Source organism: Pteropus alecto, unplaced genomic scaffold (genome assembly GCF_000325575.1).
Source record: "Pteropus alecto unplaced genomic scaffold, ASM32557v1 scaffold125, whole genome shotgun sequence".
Taxonomy (NCBI): Eukaryota; Metazoa; Chordata; class Mammalia; order Chiroptera; family Pteropodidae; genus Pteropus; species Pteropus alecto.
Window position 1 is genome coordinate 2442719 of NW_006436888.1, and position 16390 is coordinate 2459108.

The following is a 16390-nucleotide window of genomic DNA, read 5'->3' on the forward strand; positions in this document are numbered from 1 at the left end:
AGGAAGAGCAGGATAGACAGGTCCCTAGGAAGGAAGCACACGGGGAAGAAGAAGGATGTGGGTCATTGGGAGGCGGGACTTTGGGTCTTCACTGCTGGGTTTCACTTCTTTGTAGGAAACACGGCCCTCCTGGCAGCTAACCTGCTGTTCGAGATGCTGTGCGCTCTCCCTAAAGTGACAGTCATTTGAACCTTGTGCTTTTCAAGGTAAAACGTCAGATTGCATCAATGACAAATTCTCAAGAAGGATTTATGAGCAAGCAGTCTGAGTCCTCGAAGAATTTATGCCAATAAAACTTTCTGTTGGAAGTGTCACCGATGGCTGTAAAATCAGGGCATTCAGTAGATGTCTAACCCAAACAGCTATTTCTGAGGAGTTTGAATTAACTTAAAAAAAAAGCACTTGTGCTGCACTGATCTTTTTCCTTTAATGAAAGATGATGGAGGATAAAGGGGAAGGGGATGAAGAATTTAGTTCAAGGTTATCTAAAAATTAGAGGAATGAAAAAAAGAATGACTATGAAATAATACTATATAAACCTTCAACATTTCTGTAGTATTTTCCTTTAAAATACAGTGCCTCCTCTGAGGAGCTCGGGGCTGCACCTTGGTTTTAGGACCATCGTGAACGTAAACGAAATTGAAAGAAATGAACGCACAGATCCTAATAAACTTCCCACTTGAAAACCCAGGAGGTACAGGAAACGTCTCCTAAGCGGGATGAGACCAGCTGGCCTTCAAAGAGCCTTGAATGACATTCCCTTAACCCGCTGCCTGCAAGTCTCAGTTCTGCATTGTCTACGCTTCGAGTCCACACCCCCTCATGACAGCAGTTTCTGAAATCTGCACTTCGGACGTGCTCATCTTAAGCATGTGCTGACTTCCACGCAAATTCAGGATCAAATCATTTCGCAATGCAGGAGCTACCCGTAATCATCACACATTAAAATAGTTTATTTCTGTTTCCAGTCGGTAATGTTCTTAAAACAAAAATAACATCAGCTTCAGTGCCTGTTCACAACACAAAACAAAAACAACATAAAAAAGACACCATTTGCCAAATAAGTTATTTGTTCCTAAGAGTATCAAAAGTGCAAAATATTCACCTTTTCAGATCTGTCTCGAAAGTACAATTATTCTTCTTGACAAACTGAACAGATAGATTCAGCAGCTGTCACACTGCGTTGGTTTCCAGGGGACAATGGCAAGTATTTGGATGTAAGCAACAGTTCAGTTAAAATGTTTTGCATCAGCTTTTAAAGAATTTTGCTTTAAAAAAAGTTCAAGTGTTTGCTTCTAATCCCATTTCCCAAACAAAGCAAATCGCTTAAAACACAAATCAGATCCCATTTCTCTTTATACCAGGAAAACATTTATGTACTGAATGGGGAAGGCTATCAACCTATTATGTGAAAACTACAACCAAATTTTCATGGTCAGTAAGTGACGGCAGTGAGACCATGGTGCCTAATGGCCGTTGGGGCAGGCTTGCTCGTTGAGATTGCTTAACTGGGGTTGCTGACCTCTATGTTAGACAAATTGTGCAACTGACACCTTGGCAATAAAAATATATTTTTTAAATAGGCATGTATTCTACAAAGTTTTTTTTTTTTTTTTTTTTTTAGGCCAGTTTTCATCCCCTTCTAAACATGATGCATAGTCTCTACCAACCGGTAAAACCTAACTCTAAAATCATCGATGTCCACAGTTTCAAGATACATAATAAAGTGGGCGGAGGGGGGGAGGGTTAGCTGGTTTAGGAGAGAGAGTCAAAGGCCATAAAGGCTAGGAACTTAACTTCAAACTAAAATTAGGCCTGTGATTATACACCTCGGCGAGAGAAATGGTGGCACTGGCTGAGCACGACAACGGCTCCAAGGTCTGACATGAAAGTGAACAAATTAATGGACATAACATTCAGGAGGAAAGCCTTGGGTGGTCAAGGGTAAAGTTCATTTTAAAATAAAAGCTCCCGAGTGTCCTCTTGGGAGACCTATCTACCAGCCCCCAAAGAGACCTGCAGAAAAATTTTTTGACCGAAATATCTGCCGGGAATGTTTTCAATCCTATTATCATTTTGCTTTCTTAGTATGAATGGAAGGTACAGCTGTCTGAAGGTGCTTTTTATTTTAATAAAAAATTTTAAATTAACAAATCTGGTTGAGTTTTTGGTTTTCAGAAATTAAGGTCAAGAATCCCATTAGTACTGGAAATTAAAAAAACCTACCACCAAACCAAAACATACTCATATAAGCAACCTGGCCATAAGAGACCCAGAAAGTTTTATTTTGTGGACTGTGATCATTTCTACCTGGCCCAGGGGCCATGAGATGTGGCGATCGGAGTAAGCGTCCACTTTTAGAGGATCAAGTGGAAAAATGAAGCCTGGTGGTGATTTTATTTTTTTCATAAAACTACGGATTCCATGAAAACTATAAGAATTCCTGGGCTTGAATAATTTATCACTTGCCACTGGAGCTCAATATTTAAATTGTTCAGGATCCAAATGGCTTGGTTTAAAACAATGATGTTTAAAGAAAATAATAACTTCTTTTGTTCCATCACGGATTCTGACCCTTCACGTTACAAAGTGCCTTTGATATCTGACCAGAGAACTCGCCGAGGCTGTCCTAACTCCACTGGTGGTTTTGCTCTGAAAAAGAAAAGGTAAGTTCTCTAACTGGCCAGTATGATCCAGCCTGGAGTCCACCGCACGCTGTGGCTCAGCAAGCTGATGACACGTCTGACCCTGTTACTGGTGAAGCAGCTGTATGTTAAGAGTGAAACAGTTAAGAGGAGACGTCAAATGTAGGCCAGAAGCTCAAAGTAAGACTTTGCAAAACAGGAGTCTAGAACCAGTCTTGGTTCACTTGTCACAAAAGAGGATATGAAGATACAGCACTTTTGGGGTAACAGTGTTCAAAATACAATTGTTGAGAAATGTCAGGTTCCTTGATACAAAGACACGTCTGGTATTTTACTAAAGAGACACCACGGGAGTGAAGAGGTTCCCCGCGCCTGACTCGGCAGGTGGGAGAACGCGTCTTCAGTTTACCATCTACCGGCTTATAGCAGCTTATCTCTACGTTCAGAGAACAAGGTTAAAGTCGTGGCTCCTAATATTCATACCCTAAAACTGACAGAGGGAGAAAGGCATCTGAAAACATACACGTAAATGGCTCAAGTCATTACAGTACATTACAGTGCATGTTCCTCCTGGCTACGCTTAGAGCTGGGGAGGCGGCTGGTGGGGCGCTCACAAAGGGGTCACTTCAATCACCGCCCAGCCCTCCCTTGTCTTGCCTTAGGAAGAACACCCAACTCACACGCAGTCTATTCCACCCATCTCTATCCTTGTAAAACCTTGTAAAAATGGCTGACAAACTGCTGAAGGGGGATACCCCCAAAGTCGACGTTAGCCACTTACTACCTGAAAAACCATCAAAGGTAAGACTGCTTGGAACGAGGCCTCTTTCCAGACGCAGGGCCTAGAGAGCTGCTGCGGGTCGTTCCACTCTGACAGCGTGCACTGTGGCAGAAGCCCAGCGGGGCCGGGACGGGGAGGAAGGGAAAATGACCCAACCAGCGGCCAGCACACCAGGCTCGTGAGATTCCATCCAGGTCCCGCTGTGGGGTGAGCATCTGCGCTTCCCCACTAGCAGGGACAGGACAGGGGAGGGTGCTGTGAGCGCGTGACGGGCATGACAAAGGAGGAGGGACGAGCAGTCTGCTGTAGATAGTGTGGCATTCAAACGAGGGAAAAAACCCAAAGGAAATATTTTGATCTACGGAAGTCGACTTGTGTTTTTCGCTCCTAGGTTAGAACAGGACAAAAGAAAGATTCTTCTAGCCACTGTTCTAGAAGAATAATCTAAAATCTATACTGTCCGCTGTGATTGTTTGAGTCCTGAAAATACCTGTTTGCAGGGGCCTGCTAAAAAGTCTGAAGAGTTCAAGTCTCTCTTTGAAATCCTCTCAGTCTAGCTCAGGCCAAGAGGGAATATAAAACCTCTGCAAGGAGCCTTCCAACAGGCGTTCCATCCACAAGGACAACTTGCTCAATTTCCCTTTGATGGGCCTGGATCCAAGGCCACAGGAAGATTTCCCCCGAGAGTCACCCAGATGGAGGGGAGAGTCAAGACCACCGCATGCCCCCATGGCCTCCTCTTCTTCCACTGTTTTTTGGGGCTTAAAGAGGCAGAAGTATTTCTTGTGGCCATTCAGAGCCAGTACATAACCAGTATAGTCACGTTCCATGAAATGCTTGTCATACTGGTTTGGGATCGGGGCTGCATCTTGAGCGAATTCTAATAAGTATTCAAGCCATTCTCTGTGTTTATCTAGACTCAGGAAGGAGAAGTGTAGGCAGCTGCTCCTGTAGGAAGAAGAGAATGAGGATTTAGAGTATTTCCTGACACATTTCAAATATGGGAACAAGAATACCTCAGCCAGACTTCAAATTACAGGAAAAGGCTTCAGGTCAGATGGGGCCAGAATACAGAAAACGGGAGGATTTCTGTGGCAGCTGGAGGCCTGCTAGGACAGCAGCAATGCTCCACTCATCCGTTCCCCGGTCCCCCGCTGGGTGTCACTTACGTCACTCTCGGGATCCAGCTACAGGACAATAGCGAGGGCTACAGAATAGTTTTCTGAAAGGGCTCAGGGAAGAAGCACCAACAGGACATGAAGTCAAGCAGGGAGAAAAGGTCCCCTCATGATGGCACAGCCTCCTGGGTTAGAAAGGTCACAGCCAACGTCTGCTGCACAGATGAAAGCCCCTCGTGGTCAAAGAGGAAAGGATGGATTCTCTAGTCCTCTCCTTTGCAAACGCGCATGCTCTGGCCCTTTCTCTACCCCTCTCTCGCCCACACCCAGCCTACCCGGTGAATGTGTAGACCTCCAAAGCGAACTTCTGTAGCAGGCTGGTCTTGGTGGAATTCGACAGGATGAGGACGACATTCATGTGGCCTGGCCTCAGGCGTACCAAGTTGCTGGTGTACGTTACATCTGTGAGTTCGGTTACCTCCACAAAGCCTTTTTTGGGAAACTTGCTGTGGAGAAATATCGAGAAGTGAAGATGTTATCAGGATAGGAGAATGCCACTACTATTACAAGGAACAAGCAGCAGAAAATGCTATGTTCTAACCCGATGAGATATGGTATTTAATATTCTCGAGCCTGACACATTGGCAGGACCGGGATGGTCCCTACTTGGCGATCCTGGGGCTACGAAGAGCCTCTCAGATGCTGCCGTTCAGCTGGAAAATGCTGATGAAGGTCATGGGCAGTTCTGGTGAAGTTCTGTTCTCTGCTTCTGGCTCATCTAGCATCTCTGACACGCTTCTTTGCCTCCTGCCGTCAGTATTAAGTCTGAGACTCAGAAGCCGATGAGACGGAGCAGAGGGAGACCCGGCGTCTCAATGCCTTCAGGGTCTCAGTAAACGAGACGAGCGGTGACCCTCCCCTAGACCCACACCTCACGCACCAGGCGGCGGACCAGAGTTCTTCTATCTACCACATGTCCCGACACTGCGCTACGAGACCACACCGTCTGCGGGGCTGCTGCTCAGGGGAAGGGCTGCTGTTTTGTGAGAGAAACCTGCTGTTTTCTCTGGCGAAGCTGGGCTCGGTCTTCCCGGCCTTCTCCTGGGTTTCCTCTTTATCTGGAGGGCTGGACTCTCGCTCATCATTTGAGTCACTGAAGTGAGAAAAAAAGAATTTTACAAGAAAAAAAGAGGACCGACAACTAGGAGGTGTGGGGCTCTCCCTTGAGGAAGCGCCGAGAAGCCCCGCAGGCGTTTACCTGAAAGCCTGAACCATGACGGTGCCGAAGAGGATGAAGAGGGCGGAGAAGAGCAGCGACAGGAGAGGCATCATTTCCCGCCTGAAACGAGGTTCATGGCTTACAGACGGCTCAGCGCCACAGGGGCTGCTGCCGCACGTCAGCGAGTAACTGTAGGTCACCTCTCTCCAACTCAAAAAACAAACCCCCAAACGACCCCGAACCAAAAAGCTTGCATAACAATAAACATTGTCTAATTTCATACAGATAGAGGTTTTTTGGAGGGGTGGTGGTGGGGAAAGCAGAGGTGTCCCCCTCACTGCTGTAATTCATAGATAGTTTATTCTAAACGTTTAATTTGGTGTCTCAGTATCACAGGCCACGCTTACTATGTCCCGCAGAAGGAAACAGTAAGACGGATAACAAAAGATTTAACTGGGAACATGGGAGAATGTTCTGATGCTGAGGGTATTAACAGTGACTAAGAAGTCTATGCAATTATTTCCTTTATTTTGATTTTTTTTTCCTGGCCAGAAGAATTCAGACGTGGCTCAGAGGGGTGGAGTAGGAAGAAAAAGTTGACCTTTCGCAATTTCCCCTAGGACTGGCACTCTACAGTTTTATGCACCCACAAACACTGATGAAAGGCCCGTCATTGATCAGGAGCTATGCTGAGCACCAGGAACCATAAACATGACTGAGACGTGCTTCTGCCCTTCAGGAGCCCACGTCTTATGGGGGTAGGAGTCGGGCACCCCTCCCTTCTTTGTAATGCATTGATTGGCTTGCACATCCACACACCGGACTCCATGTGTGTCGGGCCCCGATGAAGAGGACAGTCCCAGACTCCGCTGCCTAGAAGGACAGTCGGAGTGATCCTTTCTTTCCCAACCAGCAGGAAAGGGTCGATCAGCAAATATAAATAAGGTGAAGTTACAGAAAGAAAAACGGGCAGCAGTTGTTGAAAATGTGTAAACGTTCTTCCACCTGCCCACATGGAGTACACGCTCAGATTGAAGAAGACTCTTTTCGAGAGACAAAAGCGGTCCTGCTACTAATTGCTAGAGAAATTCGATCCAGCAATATTCCTACCAGTTGCTGTGAAACACGCTGTCCCAGCCGTCCGAGATGTAGTCAGAAGCGGAGTAGAGCCACCGAAGGAGAAAAATCTATCGAGAAAGTGGATGACAGTCAGGATGGGATCCCTGAGCCCCGGTGAAGTCCTCGCCCCCAGCACAGCACTGCTGCTGAAGCGCTGCTCGGGCCCTGGGAGCCCACCAGCCCTGCCCGGTGCCCACTCTCCTGGGCCACATGCTTACGGGGGCAAGTTCATCGGTCAAGTCGGGGAGCACAGCTTCCGAGGACAGAAGAGCTGGGTCTCTCCGCAGCTGGTCGAGATAACCCAAAAGCGTGAATTTATCATTCTCGCTCCCTGCCCAGGGCTCCTCCAGGGTTTTATATACCACCCTGCCGGCTGTGTTGCGCCTTTCTAAGATAGACACCTGGGAGAAAAGGAGAGAAATCCCTGAGAAGTCGCAAAAGAAAGGTAAGTTCAACTGCTGTTTGGTTTCTTTTCAGGGAGGATGGAGAAAAGGGTCTAGTGAAGTTAGCAATACGCTCAAACACAAATGTGGATGAGCGTAAAGCATCCGTAAGAAATTTAAATTTTTCTGACAAATTTTTAATGAATTTCCAAAGCTTCTGTTAAAAGATAAAGGTCTTTTTTTCTCAATAAACTTTGTTCTACAACCTCTGACTCAATTTTATAATAAAGAAGCCTTTGTTTCTCAGAGAGATTTTCCACAATTACCAAAATGATGAAATGGAGAAGAATTTCATGCTGTAGAGAGTGATGACAGAAGGAGGGGGGGAAGGAGGGCTCAATCAGGATGACGTGAGGGAGGCAGACGTGAAGGAGGGAGAAACTTCACAAGCACATGACCGGTCGCCTGAGGAAGACTCTGCAAACCAGATGCTGCAAGACTAGACCTGCCGTGGGGAGAAGCGGTGCAGAGGACTGACGTTCCTTCATCCTTAGTCAGAGGAAAGGTATTTCCTGGGAAAGCCCAAGGCTGAAAATCTAAGAGGTAAAATCGCCACGGTGAAAGACTGTTTTAAGAGCAGGCTTTCAGAGATTTCTGGATTTCCTGGAATCTGTATTCAAATCTCCCGAGGAAGGAGGAAATGGAGTCAAGTGCCGTGTGCTGTGAAGAGCTTGGGATCGGGAGCAAAACATGACTCACCGCTGACTTTCCTTGAAATGTGTCACTGTCTGGAAGTAAAGTGTTGGCAAACTCCCGCTGCCGGTTGCTATAGACGTGCACGAACCTCACTGTGTCTTGTGTGTTTGCCAGGGCAAAGGACAGGAAGGCCTCGAAGGGCTTACTCAACCTGGTGGCCTCGGCAGTCAGTAAAACCACACAGTACCTGCACCGCAACAGAAGAGAAGACTTATAAGCCCATGATGAGAACCTGCAATGGCAAGTGGAGGTGAGGAAGGGGCGGCAACCAGCTTGGAGACGCGAATACGCTTCACTGCTGAGAACTTATGTTCAACGTCCAGTGAGACAAGATGTGCAAGTCGCTAATGACTCGCTTCTCTCCCAGACTGGTGGTGTTTTTCCCAAACCGAACTTTACCACACTTAGGAATTTCGTTTAAGGCAATGATCACTGAATCCTTGGTGCAGAAGGGCCTTTCAGAAGCCATGTGTTCTAGTTCTCCCGGCACGGGCAGGGCTGGTCGACTTTCTTGCAGGCCAGAGGCCACTGAGCCTCATGCTGAGGGCTCCTTTGCAATGGTTCCAATGGAAAGTTTAGCTAATCACTCGTTCACTCACGCACCCAAATATTTATTGAGCACTTACTATATGCCGGGTAAGACAGACAATGTTTTCACCCTTGTAGAGCTTATCTTCCAGTGGGGAACGCAGCTAATAAATAAATAGAGCATGACAAATAGTGACAAGTGTCATGAAGAAATAAAGAGAAGGAGAGAGAGTCCTCGGTGGGGCGGGAGTCATACTCCATCAGACAGGTTGCTCACCTGAGAAGGTAAAAGTTTGAGCAGAGCCTTGAATGAAATGTGCCAAAAGGGTCGGAGCACTTTAGGCAGACAGAACTGCGAGGGCAAAGACCCCAGGATGGAGAGTGACTTGACACAATTCACGGTTTTAGAAAGGTCCTGGCTGATGTGTGGAGAACTGACGGGAAGGTATGAGAACGGAACGGAAGCAGACACCGGTAAGAAGGCTAACGGGGTGGTCCCGACGCGGGATGACGGTGGCCTGCTCCAGGCCGGCAGTGGTAAAAAAGCTAAAGGATGTGGATTTGGGATATTTTTTGAAGGCTGTGTAAATAACAATCCTTGAAGTCCAGGATATTCTTCTTTTCATCTAATAAATTATTTCATCTTTCTTAGCCTATAAAGGAATCTGAAAAGTCTAGAAATATAGGGAAATTTAAAAATATTAAATATAACCAATATCTTTTCTTTCCATATCTAGATACCTTTTGCAGGTGAAACAGCCCCCCTAAATTTAAAGCCACTGATTCATTAATCTTAAAAAGGTATAACAGACTTTTTCCCTTTATTCCAGACTTTTTAGATACTCTGTATGATTAAGTATGCCTTGGCCTTCCTATTCCAGGCTAATTATTTTATTTATTTTTATTTTTTTGGCGAGGCAACCCTTGGTTGACCTCACAGATTGCAAGGACCTTGTCAGCTTACAATCCCTTATTTATTAATTTTTTATGCCTACAGCACCTGGTCTTCCTAGGTGGTCTCCTATCCAAGAACTAACCAGGCCTGACCCTGCTTGGCTTCCAAGATCAGACGGGACTGGGCTTGTTGAGGGTAGCATGGTCATAGACCAAACTAATTATTTTAACATTCCTCGGTATCCTACACTTCCCTACTGTTAAGTCGTTACCCTGGCTTTTCTCCAAGACCCCCTCCAAGACCTGTAAAGACTTACCCTGCGGGGAATGTTCTAGTTGGAATAGTAACTGTCTCATACTCTGTGCATCTTTAAAGTAGCCATCTCTCCCTGACACCTGGCTAAAGTCTGCTCATTCTTCAGGTCTCAGCTAAAGTGTTAGACCTTAGGGAGATCTTCTCTGACGCCTAGGCGAGACTGGCACATCCAGTAGTTTGGCCCTAAGAGACCCTGGATTAATACACCCCACTACTATAATAGTCATCAGTCAATATCTGTTACATACAGAATAAATTCTGACTGTCACGGAGTAGATGTTTAATTGTCCTGAGTAAAATGTGACATGGCCCCTCTATTGCAGCAACAAGCAGAAGAAAAGCCTTGAGCCCTTACTTCCTCTGTCGGTGAGACCGTTTCACGGGGCAGAGTTCATGGAACAACTTCTGGCTGGTGAGCCTGGCTGCCAACAGATACTTGTTTTGGGTGATGAAGTCATCAATGACCTGTTTCTTCATACCGCGGGCCTGGAAAAAAACCCAAGAAACAGTTGATTTTTATTCAGTTTTCTCACTGCAAATGGGCTTTACTTTCAAGTTTAATAAAAATGTGGCTGACCCTGGCTACAGTAATATAAATTAATATAAATATAAAATAAGAAAGATCTGTCTGAGCAAACTGACATGTGGTCTATTTCTACAACGTTGGACTGAAAGCAATGGTGTAGTTACTTCAGGCCAAAGGAAAGTCAAGTGCCTTTCTGCGGGTTAACTTTTGTATACTGTTTTATGTTGGCAGATTTAAAAAGTCAGTCATTTTGAATTTAGGCAAATTTACTTTCATTTAAGATTTGCAGCAAACTGAACAATTAAAATAAACGCCAAAGTAACAAAGTTACCAAGTATAAAAGGTGGACTACAAAACTGTATGATGACTACATTGTTATTATGAACTTTCAAACACTTTGAAGGATTGAAATTATATGGCAGGTTCTCTGACCACAATTAGAAATTAATATGAAATGTAACCCAGAAAATTCTTTCATGTTAAATATACTCTGAATACCTTATTGATCTAAGAAGAAAGCATATCATATTAGAAAACATTCTAAATTTGAATGATTAATGAAAATACTATTTATTAAAACTCTGGGATGCAGATAAAGTAGTACTCGGAGGGAAATGTTAAAATAATAGAAAAGAAATTAATGAACTAGGCATCCATATCGAGAAATTAAAAAGAAGCAGCAAAAAATAAAAGTAGAAAGAAGGAAATAATAAAGATTAAAAAAATTGAAGTCAAAGAAACAAATAAATATAGAAAAAGAAAAAACAAAGAATTAACGAAGCCACAATTGGTTCTTTGGGAGAGCTACTAAAACTGACAGACCTCTGGGAACACGGATCATGAAAACAAGAGAAGGCACAAATAACCGCCATCAAGGATGACAAGGAGGAAGCACTATCCCTTTGCAAAAGTTAAAAAAGAGTTATTTAAATTGTAAAATATAGATGAAATAGAAAAATTCCTTCTAGTTCAAATCTTGCGATCACACAGATGCTTGTCTTCAGGGCAACCTTTGTGCTTTGGCATGAAGTAGACCGCTTTATGCACCCTTCCCATTCTGTCACACGGAATTTTAAGAATATTGAAAGATGTGGACTCAAGGATCAATTTATTTTTGAATAAAGTTAATACTTCTGTTTTATCAAGGCTATAAAGTAACACAAGTGTTGTTTGTTTTTATGACAGGGGCTTGGAGTGAAGAACACGGTCACTGGTGGTCTGGGGCCTGTGCCTGGGTTCACACTTGGTAGATTTACCCACAGTTGCTTTTGCACTACCAGTGCGAGTGTCAACAGAAAGGACAAATTATGTCTTAGTGTTATTATGAAGACAGTTTTGATCTCTCAGGCTCCCTTAAAAGGCCTTGGGACCCCCTAGGGGTCTGTGAACCATATTCTGAAAACTGCTGTCCTAGAGATACTTGTGCTCAGGTGCGCTGAGACACGTGTGATGTGCATGGCACCGAAATGTCCATCAGCAGAAGAACGAAAAAGCAAATGATAATGTAGCCATAAATACTGTGTAGCACATGAAAACAAATTAACCAGAGCTACATGAAGCGACCCGTGCTTCTATGTTAACTAAGCCACCTGTCATTTGGAGCACTCGGTTTCTGTTAAGCGTGCATTTTTACATCCATAGAGAACACACTGGTAAAGCATCCACTGTACCAATAATTTCGTAAATATATCTGAGTTCCCTAGGGAGTAAATAACAATTCTCAACGGTATAAGCTATTAGTAAAGAGCAACTTAGGCAAGCTTCATGGATTAACCTTGGATTGAGATTTCTTTTCTTTCTTCCTCTACTGGCACTTGTTTTCTTCCTGACTCCTTCTCAGCAAGTTGTCACCATCAGGCACCCTCTCTTTTATTTCCTGGTGGTGTCCAGTTTTGTCCTTGGCTCACTTCATGCCTCACTTTACATATGATGCCTGGGAGATCTTCCCAGAACATCTAATCATCCATTGATGATCCACAAATCTCTATCCCAGCTCACTCGCCTTTCCTAAGATCTAGGTCCCTGTATGCCACTGGGTGATGGACATCTCCCCTTAGATCTCCGATAGGCAGTTTTGATTCAGTATGTCCATAACTGAATCAGTTACCTTCTTCCTAAACCTGCTTTTCTTTCCTTACTATCTACCTTCCCCTTTTTGTTCTGCCACATGCAATGTCTTTCCCTTATCTCCCTAGTCTCAGGTATCTGTCCACGTTCGCATGGTACCCAGAGTTTACTCTACATCTAAGTGAGACACCTATAATGGTGGAGAGAAATTGCCTTTAGGTCTCTTTCCTCCCCTGACTTTGAGTTGCTTGGGGATGGAGACTAACTCTAGATGTCGGAGCGGGCTCTGTATTTACTATACAGTAGGCGGGCAATAAATTTATTGACTGAAGTAAAGGACTTTATAGAATTTTTCATGTTGCCTCCTTTAAGAGGTGAGTCAAAGGATCATTGCTGATTTTAAAAAACTAACATTAATGTGTAAAAGAATACATGTTCATTATAGGGATTTTAAATAATATATAATTTTGCCATCAAGCGATAACCACTGTTTTGATGAATTTATTTCCAGTTTTTTCCTACGTGTACACATGCACGCACGTGTGCACACACATTCATGTTATAAAATTGAGATCACTGCTTACGCTGCATATACGATTTTGCATACTGCTTGCTCTTTCACCTTATTATGAAAATTATCCACATCATTTAAGTATTCCTGAATTGCCATTTTAAATGGCTATACAGATAGTCCCTGTTCGGGATGTACCAATAATTACCCTACTGTTGGATATTTATATTTCCCTGCATTTTTGCTATTATGAATGACAGTTAGCATCTCTGTATGTAGTTCTTTGTCTGAGTCCCTCTTCCCTTAGGAAGGATTTCTAAAAAGTAATCTCATCTCCCTCAGCTCTCTATTCAAGCATCACCTTAATGAGTCCCTTCTCGGCCCCTTCACCTTAAAAATGTGAACCTTCCCCCCTCCAATACTCCACATTTCTCTTTCCTGCTTTATTTTTCTCCTTAGCACTTATCACTACAGAATACACAACAGATTATGTCACGCTGATTGTCTGTCGTCCCCACTAGGACACAGGACGGGGACTTCGGCTGACTTTGTTCGGGGCTGGATCCCGCACGCTGAGCTATACTGGGCACACATCGGGGACTCAGGAGTACTCTTGCTGAAGGAATCTGCGCAGTTATCGCCTAATCACTTTTCTGAAAACTTCTGAAGCTTCCCCCCGCAAAGGAAAAAAAAAAAAAAAAAAAAAAAAGAGTGCCTGTGTCTCTATACCTTCAACACTACTGAGTATTTTTACTTTGAAAATCTTTAGCAATTTAATGGGAGGAGAAAATGTTAAATTTGCTTTTCTCTGTTTATTGGTAAGATTTAATTTTTAAAAGATTTTAGTAGTCACTTGAATCTCTTCTCAGAATTTTGTTCATATTCTTAGCCTATTTGGGGGGATGTTTTATTTAAATTTTTTTTTTATTGAGGTGAAATTTATATAATGTAAAATGAACCATTTTAAAGTGTATGCTTCAGTGGCATTTAGTACCTTCACAACGCTGTGTAACCATCACTTCTACCTAGTTCCAAAATGTTTTTAACACCCCCAAAAGAAAAATCTGTGCCTATTTAGTGGTCACTCGTGGGAGGTTCTGGTTTGATCTCTTTGATTAGAAGAAGCTCATTAGAAATTGAAGATAACAATCTCCTTTATATCAGCTATAAATATTTCCCTAGCTTATTAACTTAAAAATTTTAAGTATTTATATAAAAATTTAAAACTTGTAATCAAGTTATTAAGATTTCCAACAAGATTTTTTCCCAACAATTTTAGCTCTTTCCTATCTTGAGATACTCATTCATATGTCCTCACAGTTTTTAAATTCCTTTTTATTACTGTTTTATATTTAACTCAAAATTCTTTTTGTAATTTATTTTTAGAATAAGATTATTGACTTTCCAACAGGGGTACTTTAGAGGTAAAAATTATTATTATTATTATTTTATTTTCGTGGTAAAATATACATAACATGAAATCTATCATTTTAACCATTTTCAAGTGTATAATTCTGTGGCATTAAGTCACGTTTATATTGTTCTGCAACCGTCACCATCCACTTCCAGAACCTTTTTATCTTCCCAGACTGAAAATGCACCCATTAAACACTAGCTCCCTTTTCCTCCTCCCCGGCCCCTGGCAACCACCATTCTACTTTCTGTCAAAAGGTTATTTTTTAAGCAAAATAGTACCAAATCAGATGAAAAACAAACTTGTTCTTAAATTCTGTGCCTCTGAAGGAAGAAATTAAAAACTAGTTTTTCCTCCTCACCTGCTCTGCTCCATTGTGCTGTGTGGTATTTACATGAAGGCCCAAGATAAAGCATGAGGACAATCTTGAAACCGGGTGACCTCACGTACCTGGATAGCATCTGCAGGCTTGTTGACGTGTTCTTTAAAGACCAGCATGGTGGGGGCATAGACATTGACGTTGAACTGCCTCGTCATCTCTTCCGCCCCTCTCAAACTCACACAGACATATCCGAATGACAAATAATCTTTGTATGCAAAAGCGGTCAACTGTTAGGGCATAGTAGGGAGGAGGAAATGAAGTCGATAGCACAGCATCCAAATTACAAATCCAGTGTGGCTTGTTCCCATCAGTGGGTAGAGAGGAATGCAAGCTTACTGCACAGCCCCACCTGGGCTGCTACACTCCTGTACCCTTAGGAATTCTATGGTGTTCCGTGCATGAAAACTGCACCAACAATGCGAAACACAAGTAATTCTTTTTTTCAGATAGAACAAAATATTCATCTCACTGAGATCTGTACTGGGTGGGAGGCATGGAGTGTTTGAGGAATAACCTGAACCCCGATTACGCAAGATAGCAGTGATCATGCAGGACACTGTCCTCTGCCATCTCATGTCACCGTGGTTGTGCTGGAAATGTGGAACAGGGTATCAGAAATCAACATTCCCCATACCGCAGGGAGACCCTGGGCTGGTTACACAACAGTGTCAGTATCTCGGTCTATAAAATAGGGATAGTACCCGTATGACTGGGCTCTTCTGAAGATTAAATGACATATGTGTGGAAAGCACCGGCAGAGAAATAGTATCACTAGGTGCTCAATGTACGGTGGTTAAAGCAAATTTCTGGTCTTCAAACATTTCTCATGGGTTAAGCTTTTACTTATAAAAAGGACAACCAGGCTACAAGTTATTTCCACCAAAATAAGAGAAAACATTTCCCAGCACATACAGTACCTTGTACAGCAGGGGTACAACAGGCATTTGGTCAAACAGAAGGACGTGTGGTTTATTCTCCTGCTGCCAGCCAGAGAGGAATTTGACATAATTTTTATTTGTAACCTTAAATTGAAAAGAGGATGTTAATTTAAATATTTAATTTTCAACAACTGTATTATAATCCAGTCAGTAGATAAATAAAATCAAATATGTGTAAAATATTTTGTAAAAATAAGAAACGCACACAACAAATCTTTTGTCTTCATTAATGAAAATCATTGAAAAGAACAGAGATATTGATTTCATATTTTCATGCGTTCCAACTCTTACAGACTGAAAGCATAATCTTTTCTAAAATGATTACTGACCATATTATAAAAAAAACTGGGCTTTCAAAGTTGGTTCTTGCTTAATTACAGACTGCACTTCTTAATCTACTAACTTTAACCTATTAACTTTAATCTAATGCAGAAGATAATGCAATAATTGCTCTTTTAAATGGCTTAAATAAAAATAAGTGGGCCCACCCCATCTATACTCACATAATTTCATTTACTGACATCTGAATGGTGTTTTTTTTGTTTCCCTGTTTATACCTTAAAATAATTCTATTGAGAGAACAAATTAAAAACATGAATAATTAAATTTCTATCTAGAAATTTTTCATAGTAGTTTCAAAATTTATCCTTCTACTCTGCTTCCAGAATGATCCATATAAAACCTCAATCTGATCATTTCACCCAGCTGCTCAACTTCCTTCAATGGCTCCATCACCTGCAGGCCACGGCCCAACTAACTTCCTTAATGGGGCGTGAGGCCCTCTGAGGCCCTC

General features: G+C 42.8%; 2 protein-coding genes and 1 pseudogene across 3 annotated transcripts in view; 1 reads left to right on the top strand and 2 right to left on the bottom strand.

The window, feature by feature from the left end:
* AGMAT (agmatinase) overlaps positions 1 to 545 on the top strand; it is a 7775-nt gene extending 7230 nt beyond the window's left edge. The window contains exon 7 of the mRNA XM_006914332.2: positions 116 to 545. Coding sequence (XP_006914394.2) covers positions 116 to 189 — 74 coding nt within the window. The 3' untranslated portion in view covers positions 190 to 545. The remainder of the gene's footprint in view (positions 1 to 115) is intronic.
* A 1014-nt stretch (positions 546 to 1559) lies between these two features.
* DNAJC16 (DnaJ heat shock protein family (Hsp40) member C16) overlaps positions 1560 to 16390 on the bottom strand; it is a 33091-nt gene continuing 18260 nt past the window's right edge. For both annotated transcript variants that reach the window (XM_025048560.1, XM_006914333.3), the window contains exons 6-15: positions 15577 to 15681; positions 14728 to 14886; positions 10115 to 10245; positions 8025 to 8208; positions 7101 to 7283; positions 6874 to 6950; positions 5803 to 5883; positions 5599 to 5697; positions 4880 to 5050; positions 1560 to 4374 (exon numbers count right to left, since the gene is read on the bottom strand). In XM_025048560.1, the coding sequence (XP_024904328.1) occupies positions 3975 to 4374; positions 4880 to 5050; positions 5599 to 5697; positions 5803 to 5883; positions 6874 to 6950; positions 7101 to 7283; positions 8025 to 8208; positions 10115 to 10245; positions 14728 to 14886; positions 15577 to 15681 (1590 nt within the window). In that variant the 3' untranslated portion in view covers positions 1560 to 3974. The remainder of the gene's footprint in view (positions 4375 to 4879; positions 5051 to 5598; positions 5698 to 5802; positions 5884 to 6873; positions 6951 to 7100; positions 7284 to 8024; positions 8209 to 10114; positions 10246 to 14727; positions 14887 to 15576; positions 15682 to 16390) is intronic.
* LOC112481793 lies at positions 9538 to 9656 on the bottom strand (annotated as a pseudogene).